A 20,359-nucleotide genomic window follows, 5' to 3' on the forward strand; every position below is an offset into this window, starting at 1 on the left:
AGCTCTTTCATCTCATGGGGTAACATAAACTTTAGCTTTGAAAAGTAGGTTGGACTAGCGAGAAGCTAAAAGGATGCTGACTCTGGGAAGGCACGTTGTGAACGGGGCAAAGTGTCCCCCTTTTCTGGAATCATGGGGGCTGGATGAACTGTGAAAAGGCACATAAGGAAGCAATCAAGTTTAGGAACAAGACAAGGATAGAATTAGAAATGCCCAAAAGCCATTCATATTTATCCAAATTCTTACCTGCATCATCTCACTTCATCCTAAAATCAACCTCATGAGGTGGGAGCTGAGGTTACCCTTCCTTAGCGATGAGGGAGGAAAAAGCTCAGAGGTGTTAATGAACCTCCTGAAGGTCATTTATCTTTCAATGGAGTCAGGCTAGAGGGGAGTCTGGCGTAAGGACTCTGGCCTTTCTGGCTCCAAAGTCTTTCTATTTTATCACTGTTCTGTCATGCCTTCCTGAGAGCATCCACTGCAGAGGCAGGCACACGACAAAATGTGCTAACAGGAGGGAAAGGAGCCTGATGGAAACACATAGTTGCTCTAGGCATGTGGTTGTGGAGGTTCAGGACAGAAATCAATAAATTGATGAAGGGAAGAGAGCAATATTGATTTATGTGTGGGCCAGTCAGAACTTTTTTAGTATTTTCCTGTGCATTTGGTTGTCCGTTCCCTCATTACCTGGGAGGTGGAACTTGTCTCCACTTTCCTGATTAAGGAAACCATAGATGAGAAATAGAAATGTGCCCTTACTGCAAAGGGAAAAGTTGATTAGACAAAGACAAGAGGGAAGAACTTTCCAGACAAAGGGACCCACATGTGCAAAACTTTGTAGTGAGGGTGTGCGGAGAGGGGAACTGGTACATTGAGGATCAGAGACAAGATTAGAGACAAATTAGCATGGCTGAAGCTGAAAGAGCAAGGCAGAAGTGCAAGAGGAGCCTGGTGAGGCAGGTGGGGTCCAGACCCCTTGAAAGCACATTGGGACATGTTGTGGACTTTAGACTTTATTACAAAAGCAATGAGAATCCACTGGAAGATTCTGAGCCAGAAAGGGCATGATTGGATCTGTGTTAATGAAATAGTCTAAGAGAGAAAGAGAGAGAACTTTGTCAGGATGGGGGCAGTAAAGAGAAAGGGAAATGGATTTGAGAAATACTTAGATAACATTACCAATATTTGGTAATGAATTGACTATGAGGAATGAAAGAGAAAGAGGTGTGGAAGATGTTTCCTAACTTTCTGATTTCTATAATCATGTGCTTAATGAAGCTTATCACTGAGATAAGAAATGCTAGTAGAGGACTACAGTTGAGGAGATGAGTTTGGTCTTGAACATTTTCAAGACCAGATGTCTTATCTGAAAAGGAACAACTCAGTAGAGATGACACATAGGCAGTTTGAAATCCAGACCTGGATCTCAAAGAAAAGTGAAATTTAAGTTAGGTCTTTCTACCATGCATTTCCTGTTATCTAATGCTTTGTTGTAGTGATTTGATTGACTACTCTTCAGAAAATGTGCTCCGTAAAGATTGTAACATGTCTGCCTGGATTATTGCTAGATCTCCAGCACCACATACTGTACCTGCAAAGGAAGTACCCATGGGATACTTGTTGAACTGAGCCAACACCTCAAACTCTAAGTGATGTTCTAAACAGCTGCTCAGGCTCAGCTCACTGCCCCGCTTTGACTGTGGCCTGCATTCACTGACCCCTGGCTCTCAATCCATATCTCTATACTCTGGTTTTCCTACTGCCCTTCCTGAGCTGTACATCCCAGTGTTTCCTTGAAGCGTTTAGAAGTTGATCTACAAGATTTAGCTCTACAAGATTTAGCTTTCCCATTGTTTTAACCCCACTGCAAGAACTCCCCACTTCAAGAGTAGGGCTCAGAGAAGAATAATAAAATTCAGTCTCAGGTTGGTGAGATTTGGATAGCCTTGTTCCTGAAGTCAAGGCTCAGAAGCACTGTGGGGGCTTCCCTGGTGGCTCAGTGGTGAAGAATCCACCTGCCAAGGCAGGAGACATGAGTTCAGTCCCTGGTCTGGGAAGATCCCACATGCCGCAGAGCAGCTAAGCCCGTGCTCCACACCTACTGAGCCTGTGCTCTTGAGCCCAGTAGCTGCAAGCATTGAGCCCACATGCTGAAACTCCTGAAGCCCACATGCTCTAGAGCCCCTGCTCCACAACAGGAGAGGCACCGCAACTAGAGAGTAGCCCCACCCTCCTCAACCAGAGAGAAGCCCACACAGCGATGAAGACCCAGCACAGCCAAAAATAAATAAGGACGGAACTGAGAAAGGGACTTGAATGGGACACAGAAATAAGAGAAAAGTTGGGCTAGATAAGGTGGATAAACTTTGACTATCAGAATGAGAAACTGGGATTTGAAAGGAATGGCAACGTGGAAGAACTGTGGATCCCTAAAGGGCATGACATAGAGTCCAGTTTTAGGGAGACTCATCTGGCAGCAGCCTTCAGGATTAATTAAAGAGATAAGAGATCAAAGGCAAAAGGACCAGCTAGAGGCTATTGCAGTAATGCAGGTATGAAGAGATAAGACACTTTACTAGGCAGTGGAAGTGGACAATCTTGGAGATGAAGATGAATGGAGAAACCTTGGAGAATGATTGTCTGGAAAGCAATGGGAGATATAAAGATGGCCCCAGATTTCAAACTCTGGTGATGGCTGGGAGACTAACGGTACCCCTGACAAAAAGGAGGTCTTTGTTTTCTATGGAGGAAAATGAAACTAAACAAGTTAATGCTCGTGGTACTTTCGTTCTGGGTCATCTTCCTGTTAAAAAATTCACAGCAGTGGTAACTTCTGAGAAACTGAGCAGCTTCATGTAAATTGACTTTAAAATATGTTTCTCATTGGAATCTGGTACTTCCCAATGATACCAGAGAGACAGAAGTTTGATTCTGTTAGACACTTCATCCGGTGTGAAATCACTTGTCTCATTCACTTTAGAGACAAGTCAGCTGACTAGTCTCTAAATTATTATACCTCCATAAACCTGTACACCTTCTCTCTCCCCAAGTTGCAGAGATGGAAAAAACCTGTTTACCTTTTCAGAGGTAAGTCTAGGGCAATAATTTTTCTTCCTGGTTTACATTAAGTTTATCAGTAAATAAGATGGAGAATAGAAAGATAGAAGCAGAAATTCTCGTGTAAGCAATCATGGTGTTCATATGAGTTCATATGCTTAGTATCTTCCTAGAGGAGGCAATGGCACCCCACTCCAGTACTCTTGCCTGGAAAATCCCATGGATGGAGGAGCCTGGTAGGCTATAGTCCATGGGGTCACAAAGAGTCGGACACAACTGAGCGACTTCACTTTCACTTTTCACTTTCATGCATTGGAGAAGGAAATGGCAACCCACTCCAGTGTTCTTGCCTGGAGAATCCCAGGGACAGGGGAGCCTGGTGGGCTGCCATGTATGGGGTCGCACGGAGTCGGACATGACTGAAGTGACTTAGCAGCAGCAGCAGCACTCTCTTCCTAGGTTATAGATGGTAAATTTCATTAGAAAGTTGAATTCCACATTGTCATCACTTCATAAATATTAAAAGATAATAACAAAAAGTGACTCATTTGATTATGAAGAATTCATATAAATCAACACAATCTATAAGAGTTCATGTGGATAAAATTTTATCTTGATAGTATTATTATCAAAATGATCTGGCAAATTCAATTCCAATGACTGACTTGTTCCAATGCAATAAAATTTCTTTTTTTTTTTAATTAGTTTATTTTTTATTTTTTAACTTTACAATATTGTATTTGTTTTGCCATACATTGACATGAATCCATCATGGGTGTACATGTTTTCCCCTTCCAGAACCCCCCTTCCACCTCCCTCCCCATCCCATCCCTCCGGGTCATCCCGGTGCACCAGCCCTGAGCACCCTGTATCATGCATTGAACCTGGATTGGCGATTCATTTCACATATGATAATTTACATGCTTCCATGCCATTCTCCCATATCATCCTGCCCTCGCCCTCTCCCATAGAGTCCATAATACTGTTCTATTTATCTGTGTCTCCTTTGATGTCTCGCATACAGGGTTATCTTTACTGACTGACTAAATACCATATATATGCGTTAGTATACTGTATTGGTGTTTTTCTTTCTGGCTTACTTCACTCCGTATAATAGGCTCCAGTTTCATTCACCTCATTAGAATTGATTTGAAAGTATTCTTTTTAATGGCTGAGTAATATTCCATTGTGTATATATACCACAGCTTCCTTATCCATTCATCTGCTGATGGGCATCTAGGCTGCTGCAATAAAGTTTCTAAGCAGTAAAATTTCACCATAACAAAGACTTGAGGGACTTAGTCAAATTGTATCATATACAAGCTTAGAACTACATGCTTTTCATTTAGTAGCAAAAGTAAGATAATCATTGAAACTGCTCTCATTTCTTACAATATTATAAATGAACTAAATCACTGTGCTGGTTTGACTCCCAGGAATTGTTCAAAGTGGTCTCCTCACAAAATGTACAAGAGAGTTGATCATTTCTTTAAAAGAAGAGAAGTGCTTGTCCAACTATAAAACAGCTATGTCAAATGCTGTGCTTCATAGGTCCATTTATTGGAAGAGTCCCCATAAGCTGTATTAAACCTGCAGCTGCAACATTCTTCACACCTTTGCCTTTTTTTCCCTCGAGTCATCCATGTTAATAATTGACAATATTACAGTCATTTCAGATGAGAATTAGCCAAGATCAATGGCTTATCTTTTGACTAACGCTTTCTTCCTTGTAGTTAATGGCTTATCAAAGATATTCTCAAACAAAGATATAAGTTTGTGTTATACACTGAACAAGGTAGCATATACAAGATACATGTAAAGATCTATTTTCTAGAGAAACAATAGCTGGAGTGACCTCATCGATTCACTAATCCCTACCATAATGCCATCTATAAAGCAAAAATTCCTTTCAAGAATGTGGAACAGATTAACATAATGTTCCTTTTAAGAGAGAAAAATTGCAAAATTAAGCTTTTTTGTATGGAAACAATAGGGAAGAACTTCAGAGAGAAGGTAAGAAAATAACTTTTTTTTTTTTGCTTTTTCCTGACATTAAAAATTGATCTTTTTTTTTTTTTTTGCCCATTACCTTTCAGTTCTTCCTCACATAGGATACATTGATATTGCAGAAATGTATTCACAATGAACATGCAGATGTGTTTTATCTTTCATTTATATAATACTGGCTAACGTTCATCCCTGCACAGTTCCATCTGCCCAGCTGCCTAAAACACTGAGCCACCATAGCTTCCTTGTCTTCCTTTCTGGTCCCATCTACCAAGTCAGCCTGTTGGGTCAGGTTACTCATTTAATCAATGTCCTTCACCCCAGGCCTTCCTCCACCTTTCCCACTCCTTTCTGGCACGCATCCTTTCTCAGCCCGTTGGCTACAACCACCTTGGTCACTTCCTGTCCCCCAGCCCCTCCTGCTCTCAGCTGTCAGAGTGACCTCCCCCAGCACAGCCATTACTAGGGCGTCTAGTCTGGCAGCACGACATACCCGCCCCAGAGGAATGTTTTTACTCAGATCTTAAAGAATGCTTGGGGGGGGGGGTGTGGGCAAGACATTTCTCACAGGGAAGTAACTCAGAAACTTTCTGGGATCAAGTTATCCAGACTCCAAATGCTTGCCTTGGATATTCAAAGTTATTGAAGCCCATCGGGCTGAAGTGGATGGTCCTGAGCAGGTGCCAGTGATGAGAAGACGTGACCCAGGGCCCTGAGGAACAGCCGCCTCCAGGGCCCAGCAGTTTGTCCAATGACATTCCTTTAGGCAGTTGTGGAGCCCTCGCCCTCCAGTCCTCCCCCCAGGAAGAAGCCGTTTCAACATACACCCAAAAGTCATAACAAATCCGTTTCTCTTTAGGTGTGGTCCTCTAAGTAACACTGCAAAGGCTCATACTTATTAAACATTGTGTTCTTGCATCAGATGATATCTTCTTTTTCCTCAGCCATTTTAGCCTGTGAGGCCTTTTTGGACCTTTGCTAGAGTAACACAAAAGATGTGTGCATCTCCTTTTCTCTGTGAGGGAAGCCTTCCCATAACACCAATCAAAACATGCGCTTTCAGGATGCACAGTGAGTAGAAACTCAGTCGTCCTGCCAGTTCACATGACAAGAGAAGGCAATCTATGATAGAGATATTTGATGTTACAGATGATTAAGGCCTTCAGAAAAAGCATAAAAGAAACTCTGGGAGAGAGGGGAATGACACCACTTCCTAAATGTGAAACTTTTTCTCACATAAAAAGCCTATCATTTGTAAAGTGCTTTGCCACTTACAAAATCCTTTCACATATGTTTTTCTCATTTAATTCCCATAGTAATTTTGTGACCTGTTGTGATCCTGCTTTACAGATATGGAAATTGACCCTCAGAGAAATTAATCAGGATGCTCCCTGATCTTGGAATTAATAAGTGACAATCTTGACTTAAATCTGTGTCTTATTTCTCCAGTGCACATTCCAGTTTCCCATACATTCATTATGTAGATAGTTCCATGTGACATAAGAAGTAGAGTAAAACGTTATTTTATCTATCATTTTCTGTAAGTTATAAGGAACAAATGGCGCGTACAATGAGTGTCATTTCCCATATAGTCATTACTTTTCTTTTTTGTTTATTTATTTTTTAATTGAAGGATAATTGCTTTACAGAATTTTGCTGTTTTCTGTCAAACGTCAACATGAATCAGCAACAGGTATACATATATTCCCTCCCTCTTGAACCTCCTTCCCACCCCCCTCCCCGTTCCACCCCGCTAGGTTGATACAGAGCCCCTGTTTGAGTTTCCTGAGACATACGGCAAATTCCTGTTGGCTATCTATTTACATATGGAAGTGTAAGTTTCCATGTTGCTCTGTCCGTGCATCTCATACTGCATTTCAAGATCATAATTAAGAGGTTTGTTTGTCAGAAAGAAGGTGGGGCCATGTTAAAGTGTTTTATTTTGCAACACCTAACTGCTTGAGGGCTTTATGCTGCTTCTGCCACATTATCAATGGATATTTCAATGCCAAGATCATTGCTAGAAACTTTCTCTGGCAATGTGCCATCTACCACATGTCATCACTTCTGCTTTGCCTTCAGAGTGAAGATGTACTATTCAGTAATGTAACAGGAACAAAACATATTGCCCTTTGTGATACTGATACACACACACACACACACACACGTAATGATAATACTGAAGGCTGAAAAGTAAGGGTGACTTCTGTTAAGTCTGTTTGCAGACACCACTTCATTATTTCTGTTACAAGGGATGAAAGAGTAGTCTGCATGTCTCAGAACTGAAATTTACTGACAGGCGGTGCTCATTTTAACCAATTTTTTTTTTTTTTCATTTTAACCAATTTTTGACTAAGGGAAAATTTACTTCATTTTTTCTGACTGGTTTCTATGTCAAAACACAAAAACACAAACTGTTGACCCACTTCAAGCAATAATAATGTAAAATCATTAAGGGGCTTCATAGTTTACAAAGTCTTGTTGTATTATTTTCTTTAATCACAAAGCCACTATTAGGTAGGGGGTTACCCTCAGTTTATAGATGTGAAAGCTGAGGTCTGTTGACTTCGTCATGGTCATATAGCTGTTATTTGGCTTGGACTCGAAATTTCTCACCCCAAATCTCTTCACTTTTCCACAGATTCTGAGATGACTGAACACACACACACACACATTCCTTGTGACATGCAGGAAATAGGAATGATGACAAAGAAACCCTTAAAAGGTGGAGTTATACGCATAGTTATTTTCGTTGCTCCTGACATTCCTACATGTGTTTCCATGTCCTGTGTAGTGGTGTCTTCCTTAAACTCTAGCACTTCAATATTGCATTTTTCAAGCATGTGAATGGACAATGTCCAGCTGTCCCTAAAGACCAGGGTGACACAGCATGAGCTCTTTGTTTACTCACTGAATAGGCACAGCTTGTGCCCTGCCAGCTGCTTTGTCCACAGTCTTAACCTTGTTCTGTAAGAACCACCTGTGCAAGTGGCTGAAGAATGAATTCCACACTCCAGTTTTTCTTGAGATCTTCTGTTAAGATTAAATCGGACAATACCTCTGAGCATGAATAATATACCACTCTCTGAAATAGATTTGGACCACTGCAGCCAGGTGGACATGGACTTCAAAACACTACAATGAGAAGGAGTATATTTATGGGGAGCTTCTTAGATGAAGTAACTGCTAAGACAGAGAAACATTTAGTCCCGCACTCAGGATGTCAAGTAACGGGTCTGGGTGTGTTAGAATTTGGAATGTGAGCAATTACCTGGTCCTACTCATTTCATTTCAGATAGTTCATAAGCTCTAAGATTATGGGGTAAAAACCCAATTACATCCTTTTTACTGGGGGGAGAAATGATTCATAAAAGACATCTATCCAGAGAAATGGGCTTTTTAACTTCGGGAACTTATGCCAGAATCACTTGAGATCCTGCAGAAACTTTGGTAGTAACTTAAATATCAAAAAAGACAAGCCCGTGACTCAATGCAGAGAGAGCCTTTTCTGTACATGCTCCCCCTTTGCACTGAACTTGAAGATCAGTCCTTTTCAGGACTTAGAAGCCACTTGCAGTTTCACCACATAAGCCACTGGCAATCATCAGACAATATGTCAACAAAAACTCGGAAATTCATAGTATTTAAATAAAGTCTCCTGCTTTAATCAGTGCAGTCATTAAGGAGAGTTTACATATGTGCTTTACTCCTAGTCAAACAAAAACAAGCACCTCCTCATGCCCTGATGAAACTGTACCTTATTTGAACATGAGCCGAGCATGTTGTTGCTGGATTGAGGGAAAGGGACCATGTTGGGTTTGCCTGAACGTTTCCTGTTCTGCTTGTAAACAGAACCTTGAGATATCTGGAAGCTGCAAGTCTGCTGCCTACAGTGATAGTTATTCTCCTGGAAATTTGATTGTGAGTGGACTGTGGCATCGGACTCCTTTGTTCCAAGTGACCTTATCTCAGCATCAAAACTTGACCTAGAGAGGTGGGTGGGGGGAGGGGAGGGAGGCTCAGGAAGGAGGTACTATGGGTATAATTATGGCTGATTTGCATTGTTGTATGGCAGAAACCAACACAACATTGGAAAGCAATTTTCCTCCAATTAAAAACTTAAATTAAATTTAAAAGCTTGGCTCAGTGCCTTGAGGGCATGCCTCCCCATTCAGTCGGGAGAAGCAGGGGCCAGAGCATGACTAGAATGACATGTGTGACCGAAAGTGGGGAAGCCACTTTTCATGGAGATGTGCTCCCTACCACAGAGAATGCTGCTTCTAAGCTGTTTAAATTTGGCCTGCAGGGGATTATTTCGTGATCCTGGAGTGCTTCCTGCATCTGTTTAGTCTTAAATGCTTCCTAAAACATTTTTCAAAATCCACTCGTGATGTTCTAATCCTTCCTAATACATGCACTGCTTAAAATGCAACTCTTCTTTTTTAAATCCTAGCTTTGAAAATTCAAATAAGTGTGTGAGTCTTAAGAACAGATTGAAAAAAAAAAAAAAGAGTGAGGGCTGGTGGATGCTTAACTGAATGTCGAGGGTTCTATGGTTCATGCACCTTACAGAAAATTTCAATTTGTGTCTGTCTGGTCACTTCAATAAGAAAAGTTAAGGCATTGCTGTTACAGCCACTTCTAGGCTGGATTAGAGTAAAATAAATGTATTGCACTCCCTCTACTGGCTCTGAAGCTGCAGCAGCTTATTAACTAGACCTATTTCCCCATTTAAAAAAAAAAAGTGATGTGTAGAAAAAGCAAGCAAAAACTGGGAAAGCTATTAATTTTACTATTCATTTAAAATGTCAAGGAAAGCAAACATCTGCTCAGTGCCATTGGTTAGGATAAACAAGAAAGCCTGCTTGTTTTAGGCTTTTCAGCACAGTACTAAGGGGCGAGGGGCGCCTCCCCCTCATGCATACGAGCTAAGTCACTTCAGTCATACGCGACTCTTTGCGACCTCATGGATTGTATCCCACCAGATTCCTCTGTCCATGGGATTCTCCAGGCAAGAGTACTGGAGTGGGTTGCCATGCCCTCCTCCAGGGAATCTCCCCGACCTTGCCTTGTAAAAATTACTCAGTCCTTTTCAAACGCTGAAATAATCTTTTCCCACAGCTCAATGAACAAAAATAAGTATGTTTTGTGTGTTGAAAACGGTCCAGGAAGGCAACAGCATTTGTCTGACCTGGCTGATGTGGGAAGGAAGAGAGCGGGTGTCTTTCTCCTGGTGTCAGAAAGGAAAGCTAAAAGATCATCAGCTGAAACACTACACCCCAGGGGAGGCCACTTCCTTGCCGGAAAGCATGGTCCGCCCAAGCCTGGAAGAGAGTCACAGCCTTGTGGGATCTCACAGCTGAGGTCCTGCTCACCAGCCGAAGCAGAGGCTACCAGGAGGGCAAAATGCTCCAGATGTCAGTGGTCCTGCGGCCCCACACCCCGTCTCACTCTTGTTAATCGGCATGTTGAGGTTCTCCTGCAGAGCCTGTCTTCTGCCTGGGCTCTGCTCTCTGTTTTCCACTCTTTCTCACTTTCTTCCCCAGGCGTCTGGATGCCAACCGCATCAGCTCCGTGCCCCCTAGCTGTTTCAGCGGTCTGCACTCCCTGAGGCACCTGTGGTTGGACGACAACGCGCTGACTGAGATCCCCGTGGAGGCTTTCAGAAGCTTATCAGCACTGCAGGCCATGACCTTGGCCCTGAACAAGATACACCACATACCAGACTATGCCTTTGGAAACCTCTCCAGCTTGGTGGTTCTGTAAGTTTTATTGATTTTTTCCCTCCTCTCTAACAGTTTCTAAATTCACTAAGACCTTGTAATTCTCTGTAGGACTTTGACCTTAAAATGATAGCCCTTCAGACTTTGAAGAGGGACAATTTAAGGGAGGAAAACCCCCCAAAATGACTCATAAATGTTCTAATCGTGTAAAAGAATTAAACAACATTTATCGAGCACCTGGTAAGTGCTAAGCACTGCTAGGCATTCAGAAATAACAAAATATGACCTCTATCTCAGGGAAACCATTGTACATTACACAGGTAATCACCACACTATATAGTTAGTCCCATGGCCAAAGTTAATAAAAATCCCTATTCCAGATACTAATTTGTAATGCAGGTCAAATTGAAATATGCCCCTCTTATTATTTAATAAGTACCTCTTGAACCCCTTCCAAGGTAACAGAAGCAAGGGACAAACCCTTGACAACAAGTTATGTATTTGTAAGGCTTTTTTCCTTTGAGGTCTAGATTTCATTATTTTAAGTAAACTAAAATGATTCTCAAGTAATAGTTGGAAAAATAAACAGTTCAAGAGTGCAGCAATATGCCCCACATGTAGAATACAGCAGCCAATCAATGCTGACAGAGGACAACAGGAGCTACTTGAAAGGCTGAAGATTAGCTTGGATCAAGGAAAGCACCTTCTGCACTGTTTCTGCCCTTGCTCTGTTCCTGCCCCCCACCCACCATGGGCTTCAGTCATTCCACTTTCCTTGATGATGGGTCCGTCTCTTGCACTGCAGTGTGTACTCCTTTGAGGGCTGGCCAGCATCTCATCCATCGTTTTAGGTTCCCCTCAACCCCCTTTCCTCATGTGTCGCCTGGAAAAGATCCTCAATAAGTGTTGCATAGATCTCACATGATACCAGCATATATTTATTAGAATAGCAATCTTTGTCTGAAAGGATCGTACATGTGGGGTGATATTAACAAATTTCTATACTGAAGTTCATATACAAAGATGATGCTTCTGTTCCACCAGAAGCTGGGTAGGTGCTTTAACTTTTCCCTCCACTAGAGGGAATTCAGCTCTTCTCTTTCCCCCTGACCTCCTTAAGCCCATTTTCCAAAAACCTCTTTGGGACTTGGTCCAGTTTTCAGTTATGCACACAGCTGTTCTCACTGGCCCTGACCTAACCGACTTATCATTGAGCCAAAGATGATAATTAGACACATTTATACTATGACAAGATAACTAATCTCCTTGGGCAGTCAAAAAATCTGATCCCCTTTCTCTGTGGCTGAAAGTGTTGTTTCCTATTAACCTGTGGCCCCACTCTGGCAATGCAGCCACAATAAGCCATCAGCTTTGCTAGAAAATTCGCTGCATACACCTAGGACCTCCTCCTCTCCATCCTCCATTCATCAATGTTGGTCAGAATTTCTGTTTAACATTCTATATCCCAAAGCCATACTGAGCAACGTGAATTTACTTTTACCAGTCTTGTTGATAATCCCACAATTATTATTCATTCCATGATATCTCAAACCCAAAAGGTAAAACTGTGACTGTTAAACTCTGTGGTATAGAGTCATCTCTGGTAAGAGGGAATGGGGCATAAAGCCTTTAAAGCAAGCAAACAAATGTTAAACAAAGCATTTCTTACATATAATTAGTGCATTCTTTAGAGTGTTTTGGATTTCAGCAATCAAAACGTTTTGCCTAAGTTTCCATGTGCAATGTGCCTTCCTGACTGACTGTAATGTTCTCCTGCAGACATCTCCATAACAATAGAATCCACTCCCTGGGAAAGAAATGCTTTGATGGGCTCCACAGCCTAGAGACTTTGTGAGTTGACCTTTTATTTGTTGCCCTTTTTTCAGTGTTTTCATGACTATTTGGAAGGAATCAAAATAGCCTTAAAGTCAAAATTGCTATTTGGTTTGGTTAATTGCCTGAGCTTTAAACAGATATTTACAGTGGCTTTATCTTACGCCCCAGAGCCAAACAATAAACCTGAGATTTTATTTTAATCTAACAAGAGTGATAAATTAGTTGGAATCATTAGAAGCTAAATGAGATGTCCTCTATTGAGCAGGGCTGTTTGCTCAAGAATGTGTACTCTCTGTCAGGGATCAGCTCAGTATTGTCTCTCAGGCTCACCATTCATGAGTTAGGCCCTCCCCACTGAATGGGAGGATGCAGACCAGCAAGGGCCAGACTCTGTCCAATCAGAGAGGAGCAGGTATCTCATCAGCAAAAGGCGGAGGTTCCTGCAGGAGCAACTGAAAAGTCTAAAACGTAATAACAGCTACCCTTTATTGAATGTATCTCTAACCAAATATTGTACCGAGCACTCACCATACATGGTTTCAAATCACTCCTACAACCATCCTATGAGAACAGGTACTATGACCCCTTTTTAGGCTCCAAGACTTCCCTAAGGGTCCAGTGGTTAAGACTCCACACTTCCATTGCTGGGGGGCTCAGGTTCAATCCCTGGTCAGGGAAGTTCCTCATTCTGAGTGGTGCAGCCAAAAAGAGAGAGAGAGAAAACACGATAACCATTTTGAGGCTCCAGTAAAGTTATTTCATCAACATGACATAGTCAGTCAGCAGCAAGACTGAGGCTTGCTTCCTTCTCTAATTTGACTCCAAAATCCATGCTTGGGGCTTCCCAGGTGGCTCAGTGATAAAGAAATTGCCCGCTGATGCAGGAGACGAGAGTTCGATCCCTGGGTTGGGAACATCTCCTGGAGAAGGAAATGGCGACACACTCCAGCATTCTTGCCTGGGAAATCCTATGGGCAGAGGAGGCTGGTGGGCTACAGTCTATAGGGTCACAGAGAGTCAGACATGATTGTAGCAGCTTAGCATGCACACAAAATAAGCCACACAGAATCACTGAATCTCTAACACTGGCTCTCACCTGGACAGCAGAAGGCCATGACCAGAGAACGCCTGTCCTGTGGCCTTGGAGCCCACTGCTCACTTGCATACAGAATTTAGCAGTAGGTACCGGGTCAGTGTGGCGTCTAACCGGCCCTGGGTTCACTCACTTCCTGAGGGACCTAACGGCTGTCCTCCCAGGGTCACTTAAGTTACTCTGTGTTTCCTCTCAGAACGGGGGAAACATTCTCATGTGGAGGTACCGGAGGTGAACGTGTCCAGGCAGGACTTTGAGGTCAACTTAATGGCACAGGCAAGCTGTTCCCATCAGCTGCTTGGAAAAATTAGAAATTCTCCCTTAATTACACAAGGGCTGGGCTGGGGTTCTTAGCAATGGAAAGCACCTTCCAGTCCTTTTCATCTCAATAGGAACAGAAAACAAGATGGGCTTTGATAGGTAATTTCCATAAATAGTCTTTTTTTTTTCCCCCATGTTTGACATGAGGACTCAGGATTGCAAATTCAGGCAATTCATGCATTCAGGGCAAATTCATATAAGTCTCAATGTCCCCTCTTCCCTCACTTTGCCCAGGGCTCCAGAGAATAGGTAAAAAACCAATTTATTCCCTACATCTTCCTTTCCCTCACTAGAAATCTGAGTAATTTATAAGGATCCAATCCTCATTTAATCAAAACAGAGCATCTGGAGAGACTTACAAACAGGAAGAAAATTTATGTCCACAAAAGACACGAGTTTCCTGCCTGCTGTATAGCTTAAGGATGGTATGTGCCAGACAAGTAGGAATCTTGATTCATGTTTAACTCGGTCAAATTATCTCTCTCTTAAAATTAAATAGCAGTTCTTCCCCACAGAGGAAGATCTAACCACATCTGATTGCCTGACCAAAAGGTTTTTCTGCGTCATCTGGGAAATCTGCCATTCCCAGAGATCAGGAGGCAAATTACTTTTTCATATGGAGATGTAGATCAGAGGTGGAGTAAGTCTATAAAGCGCTTGTGAGTAATGGAATTGAAAAGCCATTTGTGTCATAACAGAGAGACAAATGACTTGAGATTGACTGTCTGGTCATTCCCTCTCTGTGCATGACAGATGATAGAGCCTTGCCTCACAGACCAGGAAAACGAATCCTTATTTGTGACCATGTGGAAATTCTAGACCTGATGTCCTTCTTCAGAATACCCTGTACCACATCAGCGTCTGCAGAAGCAGGTCGTCACCCTGGACTTCAGGCGGGGAGAAAGGCTGGAACTGTACCTGAGTCAGGAATAAAGCCTCCTCCTTTCTGAAAAGTGACGGGACCAAGTCAGAGGGTGAAGGTGGGAGCAGGAAAGCACGGTGGTCGAGGAGGGCACAGACTCGTTGGCAGCTTGCTGAGCCAGGCTCAGGTGAAGAAGTGCATCAGCCAGCCACAAACACTGGCCAAGTGTTCTAGACACTTGGACATTCACAATGATTTACGTGTCCTTTAAAAAAAAAGTCTTTATTTTGTATTAGGGCATAGCTAGTTAACAAACAACGTGTGGTAGTTTCAGGTGAACAGAGAAGGGACTCAGCCACACGTGTACATGTTTCCACTCTCCCCTAAACTCTCCCCTCCCATCCAGGCTGCCACATAACATTCAGCAGAGTTCCACGTGCTATACACAGTAGGTCCTTGTTGGTCATCCATTTTAAATAGAGCAGTGTGTACATGTCCATCCCAAACTCCCTCCCTTTTTTTAATGCCCAGTGCCATTGAGCTTTGACTCTTTGAAATTTCTCACAATCAGTCTAATGATCATTTTAATGCAGATACTTGTGGAATAATGGTGGTCAGCAAGCCAACAAGGTCTCCTTAAAGGGAAGGAATTGTTATCAGTGATACTGGTCCATTGGGAGATCATGTTAATGTTCCTTGTAAATGTCGTGTACGTGAATTTTTAAATGAAAACCTGAACATGCTATTTACTTATTTTCAGAGATTTAAATTATAATAATCTTGATGAATTCCCCACTGCAGTCAGGACACTCTACAACCTTAAAGAACTGTAAGTAGGACAAATTTAGTGGGAGAACTATTCTTTGTGAATTTATTTTAAAATGTGTTTGACTGCTGTATATAATATGATTAAGAAGAATTTGAAAGGTCATATAAATAATGGTTAACTACATCCAAAATGTATTTTAATTTGATTCTGTCACCAAAAATAGCAGATAATCTTTTAAAATTTATGATGGATTTCTCTAATATATGTTTATTAGGAAAAAAATATGTATTTCTCTAAGCCATTCTCTTTTCCTAAGTCATATTTTCCAACACTTATATATGCTCTACAGGTATATAGAGAACTCTATTGGGATTCACTACTTTGCTGAGCATATCCAGCAGCAAACTTCTCTAGGTTGCATGAGTCTAGGACTAGATGAATACAGTGTACAGGCTTAGTACAATGTTAGATGCCTTCCTATATATTATTCCATATTCCTTTAATGCTTCATAAATATTATTTAATTTTTAAAAAACCCCACCATTTTACTATGATAAAGCTAACTCTCAGCTATTAGGTTGCATGTATTATCTTTTTATATTTATGATTTAATTACTTTTCTTTATACCTAAACATATGGATAACCTTTGTAATGTTCTAACACTTGGCAAGGGAAACAAACACAGAGCCTCTTCTCTTGGCAGCAGAAATAAGACACACAGCAACAGGAGGCAGACAGCACAGCTCATTTACAAGAAAAAGCCTTTGTGGGGTTCTGCTGCAGGAGACCCATGTGGGGCTTACCCAAGAAGTCATCACTGTCTGGGTCAGGCAGCCTCAAGAATGCCACTCACCTCATTCAGCCACAGACCTGCATAGGCCAAAGACCACTGACTCTGCCCCTCTGCCAGTCAGATAACATTACACCGATAGATGAGAATCAATTTGTTATTACAGACTCACTGAGCTGGGGCACCTTTATTCAGCTCAGGAAATTTTGTCCTCATAAGGAGATTACCTAAATCTCCACTTAACTGCAGCTTAAGTCAATTTTCTCTTCTCCTGGCTGCAAATGGGGTCAGGAGGAGTGGTCATAATCCTTTCTCCAAAGATGGTTTCCTCTGTCTCAAGTCATTAGACCATGATGCTCTATTGGATAGTAATAGGTGGATTTCCTTTTTATGACATTAGGCTATAAGTTTCCATAAAGCAAGGTTATTATTTTCAGATTCTTTATTCCTCATTCAAGATGACAGATTGTGATTTCCTTTTCTCCTGGAGAGTGAGGGCGTGAAAGTTTCAAAATGCGTGGAGGAATTTAACCTTATCCTCTGGTTACTAAAAATGCTGATTATTGCCACAGGTTTGGGAAAGGGACTATGAAATGAGTTTACCCCACAGGTTATTTTCTATAAACTGTCTTTTCCTCTCTTTCTAGAGGATTTCATAGCAACAATATCAAGTCGATACCGGAGAAAGCCTTTGTAGGCAACCCTTCTCTTATTACAATGTAAGTGGTCATAGTTCTTTTTGATTTTTCTATCCTGCAATATAGCATGCATTGCACTTTTAAGCATAATACAATAAATTTTCTATATTTGCCCAAGTTTTGTCTCAGTCACTGTAAAAATCCATACAGAGAAGTATATATGGAGATGTTTTGCTAGATTTTAGCTGAATGCTGAAGTTATATTAAAGATTCTTTTTCTAGGACCTAAAATGTGCATTGCCCTATGTTTGGTATCTTCAAATGCCTCATCTCACTTCACAATCATCTTATGAAATGCTTTTTTGCTTATCTCTATTGTCTAAGTAATAAAACTGATTTTTAAAATGTCAATGTCAAGGTCACCTAGTCATTCAGAACTTAAACCCAAGTATACTAGAAAAATAGATTATCATATTAAATGTTCTCACCAAAAAAGACAAATAAGTGATAAATAACTACCTGGGGGGAATTCATTCACAATGTATGTGTGTATACATGCTCAGTCGTGTCTGACTCTTTGGGACCCTTGGACTGTAGCCCACCAGGCTCCTCTACCCATGGAATTTTCCAGTCAAGAATACTGGAGTGGGTTGCCGTTTCCTACTCCAGGGGGTCTTCCTGAGCCAGGGATTGAACCTGCATCTTCTGCCTTGGCAGGCAGATTCTTTACCACTATGCCACCTGGGAAACCCTCACAATATATACATACATCCAGTCACCACCATGTAAATTTTAAAGATACAATCTTATGTTTCAGTTAGGGCTTCTCAGGTGGCTCAGTGGTAAAAAAAAAAATCCACCTGCCAGTGCAGGAGATGCAGGAGACTTGGGTTCGACCTCTGGGTTGGGAACATCCCCTGGAAAAGGAAGTGGCAACCCACTCCAGCACTCTTGCCTGAAAAATCCCATGGACAGAGGAGCCTGGTGGGCTACAGTCCATGGGGTCGCAAAGAGTAAACCACAACTGAACATGCACAATAATACATGCGTGTGTCAATTATACCTCAATAAGCTAAAATATAAATACATATATATATATATTATTACATACAATAGAGGTCCCTTACTACAAGAAGGAGGGGGAGATGAGGGAACTACTGTTTTATCTAAGTCTCTATACTCATTCATGTTTAAGTCCAAACACTGAGTTACTTTTATACAAACTAGGGTGTAATTCTAGAAAGGTGCCTATGTTCTAGAAATGTGTATATGAGGATTTATATGACATAATGGCATAAGATAGAGTTACAGCTTCAAAGGATGATTAATTTTGTGTTTCATATTTAGCACAAACAAAATTAATCATGTGTAGGTATATATAGGAAGGTGAAAACATGTAAGTATTAGTCTGGCTCTTAATTAAAAGATAACTGGCAGGTTTGGGGCATAGTACTGGCCTGAGGTCATGGGGGAGAGGTCTGAAATATGGAGGAGGGGGAGTAAGGATAACTTCTGAACAGGACTTTAGGGGCATTTCTTGGCAGATAATCGTTGCCCTGTGCCAACTTGATGGAGAGGCTTTCTGGAACCGGGTAGCATTTGTCACACATGAGCTGCAATCCCAATTAGCCCTGACAACTGAGAAAAAAACATACCATTCATCATTTCTGAAATGTTCTGACAGTCTGTTGGCAAACTAAGGGGGTTAAAGTTTATTGCCAATAAACATTAGTTCTCTTTAGAGAGTATTTACATACTGGAAGTTGGCAGATTGTATTGCCTTTCTTTGCCCCTTTGGTTTCTTGAAGCCACGGGACTGATTTTCTTAATCACTCTTTTGATATGGTAATGACCCGTGAAGAGGACTAACAGTCCCCAATATTGATTAGCTCTCCTATCCACTACATGATGGCCTTGAATGTTTTCTCCACGAAACACTTTTCTCCTTGCTTCTGCCTCTGTTTCTAGCCCTTGCCACTGCCACTCCCGCCCACACTCCCCACTCTGACTCGATTTCTTTGTTTTTCTTGTCGCACTGGCTACCCAGGCTAATTTCTACCTCTGTAGACCCCATCCTATCCATAACTTCTTTCCATCCCCTCTGCCACTTCATTTCCCCCCTCTAAATCCTCTAGATTTTGACCAGTCTAAGAGGCAGTCACCTCCCTGCCTCTACCACTAGCAGAGTGACCCCCTGGAAGCACAGCACCCGTGTTGTCATTCTCTTGCTATGAAACACAGTCAGGGTTGTCTGTTTAACTTAGACACCTACTCCTTTCGCTGATATGCTCAGCTTTCCTCATGGCTCAAGCCAACCCTCCTGACCATCCCCCCAAGTTCTCTTCAATTACCCTACAATTACCAAGCAGTTCAAATATCACTACATTGAAAACATCCATAAAACAAAATATTTTTTCAGTTCTAATAATGTGTTACCTTTTAGAGCAATAATTAAATTTTAAAAATCTAATGTTACAAAACCCAGAGTAGCAAATTTCCTCTCAAATATATTTGAAGAATCCTTTGTGTATGTTGTAAGATTTGACCAGAGGATATTGGCCCTCATGTAAATATAGAGAATTTCATCTTTCTTTAGCTAATGATATAACTGCCAGCATCTTGAATAACATTTTGCCACTCGATGGATATTCTAGATGCTGGAGGTAGAGGAAGAGTCTTAAGTGTAACTACAGTCAGTTCAGGCTTCCCAAGTGGCTCATGGTAAGGATTTCACCTGCAATACAGGAGACCTGGGTTCATCCCCTGGGTCAGGAAAATCCCCTTGGAGGAAGCATGGCAACCCACTCCATATTCTTGCCTAGAGAATCCCATGACAGAGGTGACTGGGGGGCTATAGTCCATGGGGTGGCAACAGACTCAGACACGACTTAGTGACTAAAAAACAGCCAGTTCACTTGCTTTTCTCCATAGTAGCTAACATTCATATCTGCCTTGTCAGAAATTTTCAATAGTATGGATTTCCTACCAAAAGCCTCATAACGTGAGTGAAATAGTTTTGAAGTTTACCTGAAGTCAAATAATCAAATTAACATAAATAATGTAATTTTATTCGTTGAAATTTGGAAGGAATGTTCATTTGTCATTCAAGTTTTAATAAGACATTGGTGTTTGGATTTTTTCAGACATTTCTATGACAACCCCATCCAGCTTGTTGGGAGATCTGCTTTTCAACATTTACCTGAACTAAGAACACTGTAAGAATTTATTTCTCTTACCGATTATTTTCCCTTTGCAAGGTGCT

At 41.5% G+C, this 20,359-nt stretch overlaps 1 protein-coding gene across 6 annotated transcripts in view; it reads left to right on the forward strand.

The window, feature by feature from the left end:
* LGR5 (leucine rich repeat containing G protein-coupled receptor 5) overlaps positions 1–20,359 on the forward strand; it is a 129,131-nt gene that overhangs the window by 90,358 nt on the left and 18,414 nt on the right. For 3 of the 6 annotated variants that reach the window (XM_081593132.1, XM_081593135.1, XM_081593134.1), the window contains exons 5-9: positions 10,611–10,826; positions 12,567–12,638; positions 15,660–15,728; positions 17,107–17,178; positions 20,241–20,312. In XM_081593132.1, coding sequence (XP_081449258.1) covers positions 10,611–10,826; positions 12,567–12,638; positions 15,660–15,728; positions 17,107–17,178; positions 20,241–20,312 — 501 coding nt within the window. The remainder of the gene's footprint in view (positions 1–10,610; positions 10,827–12,566; positions 12,639–15,659; positions 15,729–17,106; positions 17,179–20,240; positions 20,313–20,359) is intronic. The other 3 variants (XM_081593133.1, XM_081593136.1, XM_081593137.1) reach the window with 3 other exon arrangements.

Source organism: Giraffa tippelskirchi, chromosome 4, assembly GCF_054371585.1.
Source record: "Giraffa tippelskirchi isolate mGirTip1 chromosome 4, T2T-mGirTip1v1.2.pri, whole genome shotgun sequence".
Lineage (NCBI taxonomy): Eukaryota > Metazoa > Chordata > Mammalia > Artiodactyla > Giraffidae > Giraffa > Giraffa tippelskirchi.